The 16,445-nt window shown below is 42.7% G+C and overlaps 1 protein-coding gene across 1 annotated transcript in view; it reads left to right on the top strand.

The window, feature by feature from the left end:
- Positions 1 to 13,683, top strand: part of MCM3 (minichromosome maintenance complex component 3) — a 42,700-nt gene extending 29,017 nt beyond the window's left edge. The window contains 14 exon segments of the mRNA XM_030315708.1: positions 22 to 81; positions 83 to 261; positions 741 to 849; positions 1,760 to 1,913; positions 2,495 to 2,626; positions 3,204 to 3,412; positions 4,269 to 4,443; positions 4,781 to 4,907; positions 5,698 to 5,848; positions 8,423 to 8,563; positions 10,424 to 10,530; positions 11,053 to 11,138; positions 11,550 to 11,619; positions 12,970 to 13,683. Of these exon segments, the coding sequence (XP_030171568.1) occupies positions 22 to 81; positions 83 to 261; positions 741 to 849; positions 1,760 to 1,913; positions 2,495 to 2,626; positions 3,204 to 3,412; positions 4,269 to 4,443; positions 4,781 to 4,907; positions 5,698 to 5,848; positions 8,423 to 8,563; positions 10,424 to 10,530; positions 11,053 to 11,138; positions 11,550 to 11,619; positions 12,970 to 13,168 (1,899 nt within the window). The 3' untranslated portion in view covers positions 13,169 to 13,683.
- The last annotated feature ends 2,762 nt before the right edge of the window (positions 13,684 to 16,445 follow it).

The raw sequence follows: 16,445 nt of genomic DNA, 5'->3' as shown, positions 1-16,445 counted from the left end.
TTTTCTGTGTGTCTTTTTCAGGATGAGGAAAACAATCCCCTTGAGACAGAATATGGCCTTTCTGTCTACAAGGACCACCAGGACTATCACCATCCAGGAGATGCCGGAGAAGGCCCCTGCTGGCCAACTCCCCCGTTCTGTGGATGTCATTTCTGGATGATGACTTGGTAGATAAGTGAAGCCTGGTGATCGAGTCCAGGTGGTAGGGACCTACCGTTGCCTTCCTGGAAAGAAGGGAGGCTATACTTCAGGGACCTTCAGGTAAAGGGGCAGTTGTGAGATATTTGACTGCTGGCAGCTTACATTTCTTGTAGTTATTCTTGAACCAGTTTGCCATATTCTGGGGCGTCACGTCAGGACAGGTAGAGCAGCCTACCTGCCTGGGAGATGGGATGCCTCCTCTCTATCAAATAAAATTGATAATACTATCTTATGCTAAAAGTGGGAGGTATTGGGAACATGGTTCCAGCCTCAATGGCTTACCTGGGAGAATTTCTCAATATTCCCACCTTCCTCTCATCCCCACTTCTGTGTGGAAGCTCTGTGGGGCAGCAAAGAGTAAATTCCTGAGATGAAGAATCATTGGCATATTTGTGTCACAGACTAAGAGGAGACTTGATTGTTGAATTCAGAACAACTTGTCTTTTTCTCTTTTTTCCTTTAATTTTTTTTCAACATGCTGTTGACTCTGATGTTAAGAATTGAAAACAGCAGGCTCCCTCTTACTCTCTTTGTCCCAGGACTATCCTGATTGCCTGTAACGTGAAGCAAATGAGCAAGGATGTTCAGCCTTCATTCTCTGCTGAGGATATAGCCAAGATCAAGAAGTTCAGTAAAACTCGTTCCAAGGTCTGAGCATCCTTTAGGGATCTGAGGGTGGGGATGGATTTGTTAGGGTTGTGTTTGGCCATGGGCCACCTTTCATCTTTGTACTGGATCAGGAGGAAGGTTTTCCTTTGAAGTATGTGGTGTTAGTTTTTAGTTTTGACCCAGTCAGCAGGTAAATGGGTGTTTCTGCTGTTTAATATTTCTTGTTGTGTTACCTGCTGGGCTGCTGAGTGAACCTAATACAAATACTAGAATTAAAGAATATCAATGTACCAATGAGTACATTAGAATTGAAGAAAAAGTAGTGACCCTTGAACAACACGAGTTTGAACTATGTGGGTTTACTTACTTGTGGGTGTTTTCTGATAAATACAAGTACTGTAAATGTATTGCTCTTCCTTATGATTTTTTAATGGCCTTTTCCGTTCTCTAGCTAAATAGAGCATAGAATACATATCCTAACAAAAATGTCTTCATTGACTCATTTTATGTTCTTGGTAAGGCTTTACCCCAAGAGTAGGGTATTAGTAAAGGTTTTGGAATCAAAAGTTTGCGTGATTTTTGACTGCGTAAGGGGGTTGGCACCGCTAACCTCTGCATTGCTCAAGGGTCATCTGTGTATGCCTATGTGATAAAGGTCACTGGAAGCACAATACACATTCTTATTAAACCTAACATGTTAGGAACTAGAAATACTTTTTTTTCTTAAATATTAAATCCCTAAGCAAGTTTTGGAATCCAGGCTTTCTCTGTCTCTGTCTGATAATGGTTCTGATCAGTTATGATTGTCTTAAAATCTTTTACAGTTAGAAACAGTGTTATATTTGCAGGTTTCTTCAAGTCTTTTATAGATTAAAGCATAAAGCGGAACTCCAGCAAACCACACTGAATCTCACCAGGCTTTTCACACCTTTTGTTATTCCTCCTATAGGATATCTTTGACCAGCTGGCCAGGTCATTGGCCCCTAGCATCCATGGGCATGACTATGTTAAGAAAGCCATTCTCTGCTTGCTCTTGGGAGGGGTGGAACGAGACCTAGAAAATGGCAGCCACATCCGTGGGGACATCAATATTCTCCTAATCGGTATGGCATTGGGGATTTGCTTTAGACTCTCGGTCTTCTCTTATGGAGTGTGGTTGTGGGAATCTATAGTCTGTAAGATTATGTATTTTCTTTTTTTTAAATTTTTTTTTTTTCAATGTTTATTTATTTTTGGGACAGAGAGAGACAGAGCATGAACGGGGGAGGGGCAGAGAGAGAGGGAGACACAGAATCGGAAACAGGCTCCAGGCTCTGAGCCATCAGCCCAGAGCCTGACGCGGGGCTCGAACTCACGGACCGCGAGATCGTGACCTGGCTGAAGTCGGACGCTTAACCGACTGCGCCACCCAGGCGCCCCAAGATTATGTATTTTCTACGTAGTGTATTTTGGTTCTATCAAAGGAAAAAAGTCTTTTCTTAATATTATTCTCATTTTTGGGGTTCTTGATGTATAATATCTAAAATATATTCTTCCATGAATGGTGAAGGGAAAGTGAAAAGGATACTATTAACAACCAATTACTATAAATTTCTGTTATGCTCTTGGCAGAACTTGCTGGGCAGTGGGAGGAGTTTCCCAGCAAGTCACCACTGCCCTCCTCCCCCTGCCCCCCAAATTACAGGGGACCCATCGGTTGCCAAGTCTCAGCTTCTACGCTATGTGCTGTGTACTGCGCCCCGGGCTATCCCCACCACTGGCCGGGGTTCCTCTGGAGTGGGTCTGACCGCCGCTGTCACCACAGACCAGGAAACTGGTAAGGGTATAAAGGTCTTTGGCAAAGGTCCAGCAGTGAGATCAAGCATAGATTCTTTGAGTTTGCTCTCGGCACTGGCCTATGTTGGGAAGATACACTTGAAAGGTTAGTTTGAGCCCGATCGTAGAGTACTTAGTAGCCTCTGGTAACAGTGGCTGAGTTATTTACGTCTTTGGGTGACCCTCTATTGACAAGAATGTCTTCAGTTTTTGAAGGAGAAGGCTTTGCAAATTGGAAGGGAGATAAAAATGAAGATTGTGCTATTTTACAAATTAGAGGAAGGGATTTGAAGACTAGTGAAAAGAGAGCAGAGCTCTAGTTGGGGAATCACATGAGGATGAAGATAAAGAGAGAATCCATGAGTAAAGTTTGTTGGAGGCTGGCTGCTGAGGGATCATACAGATTGGACCTTAAAAGGTTGACCCACCACGGTTTTTCTCTAAGACTCTAGGAACTTAACAGCTCTTCACTGTGTTCTCATGAGTGACAGTGAGTGCTTAGGAAGGAGATTGAAGTCTCTCCCCTCGTCCCCTCCAACCTGGATAGTAGCACATAGCTTTACCTCCTCATTTCCCAGGGGAACGCCGTCTGGAAGCGGGAGCCATGGTCCTTGCTGATCGAGGTGTGGTTTGTATCGATGAATTTGACAAGATGTCTGACATGGACCGCACGGCCATCCACGAAGTGATGGAGCAGGGTCGAGTCACCATCGCCAAAGCTGGCATCCATGCTCGGCTGAATGCCCGCTGTAGTGTTTTGGCAGCTGCCAACCCCGTCTATGGCAGGGTGAGTGGAATTAGGCACTTTACTGTTGTCCTCACCTTGGTTTGGTTTTGTTGAGTAACTGGGTCATGAAGTTTATTCTCAATGCCCCAGGGAAATAATAGGCCAGAGACTAAAGGAAGCTCATCCATCGCTTTGCTGCTGTCTTTGATATAGGGCAGTGGTTCTTCACCTTTTCATACACATCAGAATACCCTGGAAAGTTACTTTTAACAATAACTTTAGAAATACAAACAAGAAAACAAAAGTGACCTGCAGTCTCACAGCCCAGTAGCTTGAATTGGCATTACAACCAAAGTACTACATGCAGATGATAGGATATATAAACAGAACAGAGAGTACGATGTGGACATTAAAAGCCTTTTCTCTCCTATCCCTTTCCCAGGAGATAATCACTAACAGCTCTTGAGGGTTTAGGAAAACAACTTAAGTATGTACCAACAGCTACATGATCTCCTTGTTGACAAATTAGTCTGTTTATCTTTGTTTTTTACTATGATGATGATGTGCTAATGTGTAATCTTTTATATTTATCCATCTTGGCGTTTGCTGAATTTGGCCTTTATTTTTTCTTTCTTTCTTTTTAGTAGCTATCTTATTATACTTCATTGTATGGATTTATAGTAATTTGTTTAACTAGTGTCCTTTTGATGGGCATTTGGAGTTTTCCCTTTTTCCGCTTGCTATTATGAAATAAAATTGCAATGAATATCCCTTTCTGTGTATTTTGTTACACGTTTGGAAATCTATCTGTATGATAAATACCTAGTAACAGAATCATTAATAACTTTAATTAGCCTCCTTGTGCTTTCTTCCCATTGATGTCGCCTCCACTTTCCTTTTTCCTTATGTTCTGTAGTACGATCAGTACAAGACCCCTATGGAGAACATTGGGCTGCAGGACTCACTGCTGTCCCGATTTGACTTACTCTTCATCATGCTGGATCAGATGGATCCTGAGCAGGATCGAGAGATCTCAGACCATGTCCTTAGGATGCACCGTTACAGGGCACCCGGGGAACAGGATGGCGATGGTGAGGTCATGAGAAGAGTAAGATGGACTAATGGAAGGGAACCTAAACTGATGCTGTTATCTCAGGCCTGGGCCAGATGGTGGGAGGTGTTTCTGTTTCTGAGTTGATGTTGAACCCTTGTCTGCCTGGCCACTCCCTTCTTGCTCACTGGAAGTTACCCTGAGGTGTGTCTTTTGTCAGTTTTGTCTGGGAACACTTGAGCATCTGTGAACCAGGTGGTCCCACCTTTCTTATTTGTGGGCTCCACATGTCTCTGTCTATCTTTTCTTTGTTAGTCTTCTCTATCTTCAGAAGAAGCGATTTCTTACTCTCTTCTCCCCCAACTTGGGTTTTCCAGCTATGCCTTTGGGTAGTGCTGTGGATATCCTGGCCACAGATGATCCCAATCTTAACCAGGAGGACCAGCAGGACACCCAGATTTATGAGAAACATGACAACCTTCTGCATGGGACCAAGAAGAAAAAGTGAGCGGTCTTCATGTTTCTCCCTTGAGGGAACCTGAGATTTATGTCATATTAACACGTTTTTATGTGCTGCCCAGGCAGGATCATGCTTGGATTATAATGCTGTGGACCTGTTCTCTGGATCCCACGCATATACCCATTTTTCCGGCTAGTTGCTTTATGTTTGTGGTGATTAGGCTTAGTTCTGATGCTTTCTTAAAATGGAAGACTTTGACCACATGCCCAATGAATGGTGGGTGTTTCATGTCATCCTCATATATGAAGTACTACACAAATCATGTAGCTATTTGTGACAAATTTATGTTGAAGGGGCAGTAGATAGCAAGCACTGGGTGCTGTGCAGGTGGATTTGGATAAAGGAGACTAGGGATCAAGTGCTCAACACATGAAATGCGAGATCTTATACCTCTGCTTTGGGCTGTGGTACGGTAGGATGCGTATAGTTTTCAAGCCTGTTCATTTAAGAACATGGAATTTGGAGTCAGAAAACTGAATTTGAGTCCATTTAAGCTACTCTGAGCCATAGTTTTTACCTAGGACAAATAATACCTAAACTTCACCTGTACTGTTTACCTTACAAATAATATCTAAGTAAGTAGTAGCCACACAATTCAGGAAAGATATATGAAAGGGTCTTGTACACATTCTATATAAATGGGATTTATGATAACGTATTCTAGATTGCATCTCTACTACTTGTCCTTGACTTCTCTGAGGAGAGGCCAAGTCCCTATCCCAGCCAGTTGCCAAGGTGTGGCAAAGACGTAGAATTCACTGTGTGTGTGTCCAGGGAGAAGATGGTGAGTGCAGCTTTCATGAGGAAGTACATCCATGTGGCCAAAATCATCAAGCCCGTCCTAACTCAGGAGTCAGCCGCCTACATTGCAGAAGAGTATTCACGCCTGCGCAGTCAAGACAGCATGAGCTCAGACACCGCCAGGGTGAGTCCCCACAGGGAAGATGGAGCTGGGAATTCCTTAAGTAGAAGACTGGGGAGTCCCAGTTACCTGGGAGGTCTGAAAACATTTTAACTTAGTGACGCCTTATCTTTTTCTTTCTGGTCTGAAGGGCTTCCTGTTATACAATTCTTATCATTTCCTTTTACAAGGGAAAATGAAGTGAGAATGCCAGAGATGCCTGTATCTCATTGGTTCAGATGACATTGGCCTCCAGAAGCTACGATTCATTCAAACATAAGGAGCAACTTTTTGGGAACTGAACTGGTGTTTGTTCTTACATACAGGGTTAAGATAGGAAGAGCTATCCTCAGAGAGCTCAGATCTGGGATGGGGAGGCAGGAAGGTAGATGGAAAGATCATATGTGCATATTTATAGGTATATGCCACAGTGTGGTACCTAAAAGGGAATGAATGTGAAAGATGATTGGAGTATAGATGAAGAAGCTATTAGTTTTTCCTTTAGACTTTGTAGAAAGGAATGAGTGTGAGGGAAGAGGCTGTGATATTTGAGCTGGACTTCGGCAGATGATTAATTGGACAACCATGGTGATTATCCAAAGCTATTTCTAGAAATCTACCTGTGAATTTATCTGAATTTCATGGGGCATTGTAAGGATTTCAAAGCAGAAAGACCCAAGTCCAAGACCATTATTATGTGGTGTAGACCCTTGGGTTTAGACACGATTCCAAATCACCTATTCCAGCCTCATACATAGACAGGCATTCCATCGTCGGGAATTTCTGCTAAGACTTCCTTGACACCTCCAGTGGCTGCATGCCTGGTACATCATTCTTAGAATATTCTTCTATTTATTGGGCTTGAACCTGCTTCTCCATGACGTAGACCTGTGGGTCTTAATTTTGTTTTCTAGTGATTGTGTATGACTTGTCTTCAGATTAAGCACCCCCTTTTCTTTTTAATTGTTTCTCTCATCATGTGAACGTGTTCCAGTGTGTCAGAAGCCCTCTCACTGAGTGTAATACACTATTTTAGTTGTGGTCTTAGTAGGTCTGGTAAATCTCTCGATTTGGATTCTGTAGTTCTGCTAATGTGGGCTAGGATTTCACTCACTTTTTAGGTTATTCAAGAATTAGAGCTTTTAATGGAATGTGTAACCTCCAAACTCTGGTTTAACGGCTTCTAAACCATTAAAAGATTTGGTGAATTTATTTAAAAGTGAGTATATTGTTTTTGAATGTGGGATGGGGTATAAATGATAATTTGGGATGCTTAGGAGTAGACGTGACCAGCTCCATCACTGAAGGATCATACAGTGGGAAATGTGGGCGTGCAACATAGAGAACTAGCTCTATGTTCTGATCCCAAGTCTTCAGCCATTTTTTGGCCTTTCACAAATCCATTCACTCTCAGGTTGTGAGTTTTTTGTTTTTTGGTTTTTTTTTATCCAAAAAATGAGAAGGCCAGGAGTGCCTGGGTGGCTCGGTTGGTTAAGCATCTGACTTTGGCTCAGGTCACAATCTCACGGCTTGTGGGTACGAGCCCCGCATCGACCTCCATGCTGACACCTTGGAGCCTGGAGCCTGCTTTGGATTCTGTGTCTCCCTCTTTCTCTGCCCCTTCCCTGCTTGCACTGTGTCCCTTTCTCTCAAAAATAAAAAAATAAACATTAAAAAAAAAATGAGAAGTCTAGGTAATGTCAGGGATGCTCAACTGGCACATCAGAATCTCCTGAAACTGAAAAGTATACATGACCAGTCTTAAACACAGACATTCTGACTCATTAGTCCAGAGACACCATTTAGCCAATAGTATTTAAAAAAGAAGCACGCCAGTTTGGTATGCACCCACGCCCATGAGAACCACTTGATGGGAGTGTGCCAGAATGCTCCTCCTCTGGACTTGAATTTACCCTACTTTAAAAACTTGTCCTCAGGGGTGCCTGGGAGGCTCAGTTGGTTAAGTATCCAACTTCGGCTCAGATCTCCTGATCTCATGGTTTGTGAGTTTGAGCCCCACATCAGGCTCTATGTTGACACCTTGGAGCCTGGAGTCTGCTTCGGATTCTGTGTCTCCCTTTCTCTCTGCCCCTCCCCTGCTTGTATTCTGTCTGTCTCAAAAATAAATAAACATTTAAAAAAAAATTTCCTCCCCTGCCTTAGTGTGACCTTGCACAAGTTACCTAAAGCCCTGAGTTCCATTTTCCTCATCTAAAAACTTGGAGAAGTTATTGAGAATATTAAATGATGCAGTTGATACAAAAAGCAAAGCTCTTAGAGCATCGCAGGCTGGAAGTGAAGGATTATCATTCTTCTTTCATTATTGTAGTTTCTTTAGCCTTTTCTCTTTCCGTCTATAAGATGTCTCACTTTTTTCTTCCCTGTTCACCTACTCTTTTCTCCTTCAACACTCATATCTCCTTGGTATTTTTATCTTCCGAATTTTATAAGGTGTTATGTAAAATACAGAGCTCTGAATCCTTGTTTGTACTTCCTAGAGTCATCCTGGTAGTATATTCATCCTTTTCTGTGCAGTGGGAATGACAGGCATGCCTAAGGAATTCTAGACAAATAATCCTCCCTTGTTTTCTTCCCCAGACATCACCAGTTACAGCCCGGACCCTGGAAACTCTGATTCGCTTGGCCACAGCCCATGCCAAGGCCCGCATGAGCAAGACTGTGGACCTGCAGGATGCAGAGGAAGCTGTAGAGTTGGTCCAGTATGCTTACTTCAAGAAGGTGAGGGTTCAGATGCTTGAGAACTTCTTCTGGGTAAATGTTGGTACTTAGGCTGCCCAGCTCTCCATGGCTGACACCTGCATTTAGGTCACCAATGGAAAGCAACATTTAACTGAATGTGAGAACCAACTGGAAAGCTTTAAAATACTGATGCCAGAGCCTCTAGAGGCCCCAGAGATGATGATTTAATTGATGTGCTACACCATCAAGAGATTGCTTCTCTGCCTACCTATACTTCCTTTATCTCTTAAAAATGTAGATGTTTCCAAAGGATTGACTTTGATGATCTTCCTCTTCCCTCTATACCTTTTCCCTTGCCAGTCTCTTGAAGTATCCCATTGGTATCTCAAAACTCACATCAGAAGTTGAACCATCACGCTCTTGGGTGGAACTTGAAACTTAACAAAGACCTTGGGGGAAGAGAAGGGGAAAACAGTTACAAACAGAGAAGGAGAGGCAAACCAGAAGACTCTTAAATACAGAAAGAAACTGAGAGTTGATGGGGGGGGGAGGTGGTGCACAGGGGAGAGGGGAAATGGGTGATGGGCATTGAGGAGGGCACTTGGGATGAGCACTGGTATTGTATGTAAGCATGAATCACAGGAATCTACCCCCAAAACCAAGAGCACACTGTATACACTGTATGTTAGCCAATTTGACAATAAATTATATTAAATAAACAAACAAACAAATAAGCAAACTTAAAAAAGGAATATCTTACATGTTTAGCATAAGTTATATACATTCAATACATATTCGGACATTCAATGCAGATTTGGCTCCTGAAAGGAAACCATAATCCTTCTCTCTTGCGTAATTTCCTGGAAGGCTTTCTCCCAAACTTCAGGATGGTTTCTTACCTTCATGTGGGAACACCACAGGCTTTCAGTGACCTTTCAGATGACAGGCTTCAATGGGTGTCCCACCCCACAAGGATATCAGCCCAGTGGGATAATACAGTGTGTCATACAGGTTATGCCCAAAGAGCCAGCACACTGCCGGCATGTACTAGAAAACTCCATGGCCTAAGTTTTCTGTTCAGAAAAAGTTAAAGAAAAAGAAATGTAGTAGTTACACTATTACATATAAGTCACTGGTTGGTGCTGCAAAAGATATCCAAACTCAGTACAGTGCTGGCACTCAAAAAGTTGACAGTGTAATACTGGGAATTCAAATAAATTTCAATTGAAATATAAAACTGACTGAGCACCTTCTAGGGGCCAGGCATTTCTAGATGGTTGGCATACAGTAAATAGATACGGAGAGACATGGAGCCTCCTCATAGCTCTTAAAAAAAAGAAAGTTGAGCTATCAAACTTGCCTCTTATTCTGTGTCTCAATTTCTGCTTGTGACATTTTGTTTATGTCATTTTAGACACCAAGACTTGAAGCCTTGCCTGACTTCCTTTTCCTCGTTGCACACCTCCTTTCCACTTTAGTGAATTATAGCACTCTGGGCTTTAATCGTGGGTCCCTAAGCTTTTCCTGGTTTACTCTTTTTGCTAGGGTGGGAGTTGTCTTAAATTTAAATTAAACACCTGATCTGTAAATAGAATTGTTTTCCACTTAACTATTATTGGCCAGCCTTTTTTTTTCTTTTCATTTATTTCTTTGTACTGTAAACACTCATTAAGTACCTCCTATGTGAAAGGCATTGAACATACTTCTCAGCATTTAAAGATAGGTAGCAGCCTATTCCTGTGCCCCTGGTCCTGGAACTCAGGGGCAAAAGACGCTTAGTCATTAGACATGGAAGTTTTTTCTGCTGATAGTGTAGAGGGGACTCTTATTCAGAGTTTTTTATTCAGTTTCCCAGAATCAGTGACCCTTCCCACCCACCTGTGCTTGGCTTGGTCTTAGGTTTTAGAGAAGGAGAAGAAACGTAAGAAGCGAAATGAGGATGAATCAGAGACAGATGATGAAGAGGAGAAAAGCCAGGAGGACCAAGCAGAAGAGGAAGAGGTAAGGCGGAGCAAAGAGAAATGAGATAAAGACTGCAGTTAGGGCTGGGGAGAGGGGTGGAGGTGGATCAAGTACTGCTGGTTGACATCAAGGTTTTAGGGAAAGGGTGCCTAGATCTGCAGGGTTGGAAGCCAGAGATAACCTAGGCAGAGAGTGAGCAGGCCCCTCTGTTGTCTTTGGTATGGTGCTTTTGACCTCTTTCCTGCTAAAGCTAAGTACCAGGAACACTAACTCACTTGGGTTTTTGAGCATGTCTTTCAAAATCCTTTCCTCACGATTACTTTTTCCTCTCATGCCTGTGGTTGAATTTATAAGGGCATGTAAGAGAGAAGAAGAGCATTGGGAAGCAGGGCCTGTTTGTGTTCTAGTTCGGAGGCTTTTGATCTCTTAAGAAAAAGTAGCAGTTTGTACAGGCCTGGGCCTAGTGTTTCACTTTGATTGTAGGTAGTTCTAGTTCTTTTTCTCTGGTCGGAGGCACAGGATGGATTTCCCCAAAGCCTTTCTCTTAATTGCTATGGGTATTTTAGGAGGAAAACTCGTCACTCTGATGCCAAGGATGGGGGCTCCTATGACCCCTATGACTTCAGTGACACAGAGGAGGAAATGCCTCAAGGTGAGTGAGTGTCCCCTATTGATTAAGAGGTGGTTCCTTTGCTGACTTTAGTTGCTCTGTGTACTGCATTATCTGGTGGGTTCCCATTTGGTTTCCTGCTCAGGGCCTTGTGTCCAAGAGGTTTGTCCTAAGAGAACTTAGGGAAATCCAGTCAAAACATTGGAAACTGGGCCCAGTTTACTCAGTAGTTTGCTTCTTTGAGCTGTGCTTTTTGCCAAGCCTGGCTTAAGTATCCCAGACAATGTATGAGATGTCTGACCCCTTTACCCTGGCTGGCCCCTTAAGAACCTTAGGAAGTGAGTATTTGGCAGACTTAGTGAGGTGTGGTGAGTGGGGATTACTTGTCTAATGTCTGTGGAAATGGCTTCATCTGTTGTCTTCCTGTTATCTGCAACCATTTATCCTCTAAAGTGCATACTCCAAAGACCGCAGACTCACAGGAGACCAAGGAGTCCCAGAAGGTGGAATTGAGTGAATCCAGGTGAGTAGGAAAGTGAATGCCACATGTCCTTGAGGCAAGGACTTCTTTTCTGGGGAGAGGGTGTGAAACAAGCTGGTTATCAGCAGAGCTCAAAATTGTAGGCCCAATGATTTTTAGAACATTTTATATTCTGATTATAATTTCAAACTTTAAAAAAGTTGCAGAAATAGTGTAAAGAACTCCTTTATACCCTTTGCCCAGAATCCCCTGTTGTTTACATTTTATCATTTGCTTTATAAACGGTGCCCTATGAGAATTTTAAATATAGTGTCCTTGGGAGGTCAGGAAGGAGGAGAGTCTTGAAGCAAGAACAAAATTTTTGTCTTACTATAACCTTGGGTTCTTTTCAATAGGATACAGACACACATTTTTCTTTATTGAATTGTTGTTATTTGCTTTGGGATGAGGAATTGTTACCACTAGAGGTTCAGAAACAGTTTTATATATCTATTTTTATGTTTACTGGACACCAAAGAAAATCTATGATTATGGTTTGCTTTTTTTCTTTTAATAACTTAAGCACACAACAATATTTGACTGAAGACAATATGAAAACATTGAAAGGTATTTAGGAAAAAAACATTAAAATCAATTGCAGTTTCATCTCCCAACGACGACAATTGAAATATACATACGTACATATATATATATTATAATTTTTTTTTTTTTTTTTTAAGTAAGTAATCTCTACACCCCATGTGGGACTGAAACCCGTGACCCCAATGTCAAGAGTTGCACACTCTTCTGACTGAGCCAGCTAGGTGCCCTTGAACTGTATTTTAAAACACATTCTCAGGAGCTTCTATAGATTTTCTTTTTCTTTTTTTTTTCTTAAGTTTATTTATTATTTTGAGAGAGAGCACATGTATGCATGTGCGAGGAGGGGCAGAGAGAGGGAGAGACAGAGAATCCCAAGCTGAAAGTGCGGAGCCCAACGTGGGGTTTGAACCCACAAACCCTGTTGTGAGATCATGACCTGAGCCAAAACCAAGAGTTGAACACTTGACTGACTGAGCCACCCAGGCGCCCCTAGATTTTCTTTTTTAATGACTATAGGGTGGATGTATGAATTTATTTGCATTTGGACATAATGATGGACACTTATGTAAAGCAGTTCTGTAAAACGGCTGTTGACAGTAAAACATTCTTATATTTTCACTGTGTACTCATGGAAGTGTAGTTGTAAGGTTAATTTCTAGAAATGGACTCCCGTGGTCAGAGGATATGTACTTAAAAATGCTCAAGCAGCTCTATAATAGAGGGAGTATTGGGGGATACCTGTACTGTGTTAACACTTAAGAGCATTTGGGCTTGTTTACTTCTTCACCTATCTTTTCCTGACTTGGGCAGGTTGAAGGAATTCAAGGTGGCCCTCTTAGATGTGTTCCGGGAAGCTCATGCACAGTCGGTGGGCATGAATCGCCTCACAGAATCCATCAACCGGGACAAAGAAGAGCCTTTCTCTTCAGCAGAGATCCAGGCTGCACTGAGCAAGATGCAGGATGACAACCAGGTCATGGTTTCTGAGGGCATCATCTTCCTCATCTAAGGAGGCCTCATCTCTGAACTTTGGGGTTCTGCCAAGGAAGTTTCTTCCATATTTCCTCTCCCTGCCAATCTTTCATTCCCCAGATAACGGTGTTAATTGAATTGAAGTTGAGGGATATGTGACAAAGCTGCCATAGGGTAAAGAGAAGAAAGTGGGCAAGGACTAAGACTGTTGCATGTGCATTCATTCATTCATCCATTGATTCATTCTCTCCATCTCCTACCCAGAACAAACCAAGCCATTGTTGGCTATAAATAACATATAACCTCTGAGAATCTGGGTATTGGACCACAGCTGGTTTTTGTTCATCCTTTCTGTGTTTGTTAGCTGTTTTTCTCTCTGAGCACATTGGTCTAGAACAGGCTTTGAGAGGTTCTGTGCTGGTGGACTGAAGCTCTGAGGCAAGTCATGAAGGCCAAGAAAGCTTTCTCTGCTGTAGCACCAGTTAAGACTAATACATGCTTCTGACCCAAATATCTAGGACATTCAATAAACTTAACTATTTTTATATTATACACATGGCCTTAATACTGTGTGCTTTGGTAGACACATTTAATTTTGTTTTCCTTGAAAGCTGTGCCCTGCAGGTTTTGCTGCTTCCACATTTGCACCAAGTCACCACACGGTGGCAGCAGGCTGCTGTGCTGTCCTTGGGGGCTAGGTCTTTAGGCAGTTTTCTCCGTCAGTGACACCAGCATTTACCAGTTAAGCTTGTACAAATCACGTTTTGCCAATTTGACATCGCTAAATGGCCATGGGGGGCGGGTGAGTGAAAGTCCAGGAGAATTGACCCTTTTCCTGACTTTTCTGAGCCTGAATCAAAACCCCTTCCTGGAGAAGTAATACCTGGTATATCAGACACTTAAATATTGTGAGTACTTGCCGGTAAGAAGATCTCCTTATAGGATCTTTGTGAAACTACTTGCAGTTGGATGTTCAGCTCTTAGGGTTTGCTAGTCTTTTTGCACAGGAGTTTGTGGAGGGGAAGTGTGACTTTATGGGGGGCCTGCATCACATGAATTGGAAGCTGCTCTGAACAGGAGATCATGTTGGTTCTCCACACTGTGACTGGTGAAGTTCTTCCTTCTCCCTTGCTCATGAGGGGAGCACCTTACCCTGATACTATGGGATAGAAGATGGGGAGTTCCGGTTTTGTCTTTGTGATTTTGTTTGTTTGTTTGCAGATGTGAAATCCAAGTCCTATTGGAAGTAATCCAGAAAGCATAGTTCCACAGGAGAGGGCAATGGTATCAGAGGGAGGAATCTGACATTAATTGAACACTGACAATGAGTCCTATATTATGCTCTGAATTGGTGCAAATACGGGACTGGATGCTCTTGAGGCCTACTGGTTGAGGATATACACATCTAATGTGTCAGTGAGAAATTTTAAAATATAATGAGGGTTACACCCAGTAAGAACTATAGACATTGAGAGGGCCATGAGAGTATCAGGAAGGGGTGGGAGCGACCATGGGATACTGATACGAAGAAAAGCTAGGGATTTTAAAGGATCTCCTCAGATGATCATTTCCAGAAAGGTCCAACATTTTGTCAGTAGGACTCTTGCTCTCTATCTTTCACACCTGGAGAAACTCAGGCTGAGTGGGAAAGTAGGCTGATCTAGCAGTTTGTAAAAGCTGTAAAGCCAAGTTTACCTTGCTGACATTTCAGCTCTGCAAGCTATCCAAAGAATCTGAAAGAGAAAACCATGTATTCTGGAGTCACAGTAGGTGGTAATTGTGTCAAATTGACTGTTAGGAACTCAATCTTTACATTGGGTTTTTAAAAATGTGTGTAGTTTCCCAACTTGCAGTGACATTAAAGAAGTTGGTAAGCATTTGAAGGATATGTTCCTACTCAGTGTTTGTATGTTCCTATTCCTGCTGCAGGAACTGCCAGGGGGTTGACTTGCATGCAGGTCTTTCTTCCTGAGGGTGCTGCTGGGCCACACAGCACTGAGACTGGTGATGGCCCAGATTCACCAGGACAGAGAAGTACACGCTTCATTATCTACATGCTTCATTCAAAAAGAGAAGTCTGTTTACATTTAATGTTGCCATTGAAATAGTTGAAGTAATTTGTGGGGCTTGGAGAAATAAGTCCTACCTTGAAAAATTTTATGCTACATTATTCTTGAACTCTCCTGGATAAATGAAATGTCAATATGGAAAGATAGCTGTCAAAAAAGACAATTTGGTAGGAGTTGCTGGAATTGAGTCTCTCCTCTGCCATTTACCAAATAACTTAGGGTGAGTGTTGAGCTACTTGTTATTTTATCTGTAAAATGGGGATGCTTGCTGTTTCTTAGGGTGCTTGTGAGACATAACTGAGCAAGTGGTAAGTGCCCACCAGCATGGAAATACTCCTTGATACTTCATTATTACTGCAATTCCAACTTTCACTAAAACAAAACGATTCATTCAGATGTATTTATTAAAAAAACCAGGCACCTGAGTGGCTCGGTTGAGCATCTGACTCTTGATTTCAGCACAGAGAATCAAGCCCCATGTCGGGCTCCATGCTGAGCATGAAGCCTACTTAAGATTCTCTCCTTCTGCCCCTCTCCTGCTTGCACCCTCTCTCCCTCTCTCTCTAAAATACAAAACAAAGCAAAACATGTGATCTTTTGATCAAAGCCATTTATAATTTCCCCCTTGTTAAGTTCCTGAATTCTGTTCTCTTTCCTGCCCTTCCACTCCTTGATGGTCCCTGTCCTCTGACTCCAGTGCTTCTCACAGGGATGACCTTTACCTCTAGCTTGTAGCAAAGGGTTCTTTCGCCTTCTCCCAAGGACTGAGATCTGCCCAGTGTAGGCAGTGTGTTCCCTCAGTTCTCACAACAGCCCTATGAGGTATGGTCATTAGGAAAACTCGGAGGATGAAGGTAACGAGAAAGGCTCATAGAAGCCAAAGAATAGGTTATCCTCTTCTCATTTGTCCTGAGTTTTTGAACTATACTAGTGGTCCCAATGATTCCAGACTTTCTGAGGTCAGGTTTCCCCCAAAGGGTTTGGTCAGTAGAGTAAGGCAGGTATGAGTCACCTGTGTGCTGGCTGCCAGAGCTACTCAGTCCTGACTGAGCTGTGTGGGAGTTATCCACCTTCCCTGCATTCCTCGCTCCCCTTCCAGGAGCAGGTATCACCACTGAAGCTTTATAAAGTAGGGGCGTGGGGAGGTGGAGTGCTGTGCACGGTTGCACAGGAAACCTTTAGAGAGCCCAGAGTTGGCAGAGGAAATGAGCCCTGCACTGGGAAGCAAAGAGTGCTGCATTCAAG

This window comes from Lynx canadensis, chromosome B2 (assembly GCF_007474595.2).
Source record: "Lynx canadensis isolate LIC74 chromosome B2, mLynCan4.pri.v2, whole genome shotgun sequence".
Classification (NCBI taxonomy): Eukaryota; Metazoa; Chordata; class Mammalia; order Carnivora; family Felidae; genus Lynx; species Lynx canadensis.
The sequence above is the reverse complement of the archived record's forward strand: the minus strand, read 5'-3'. Positions and strand labels throughout refer to the sequence as shown.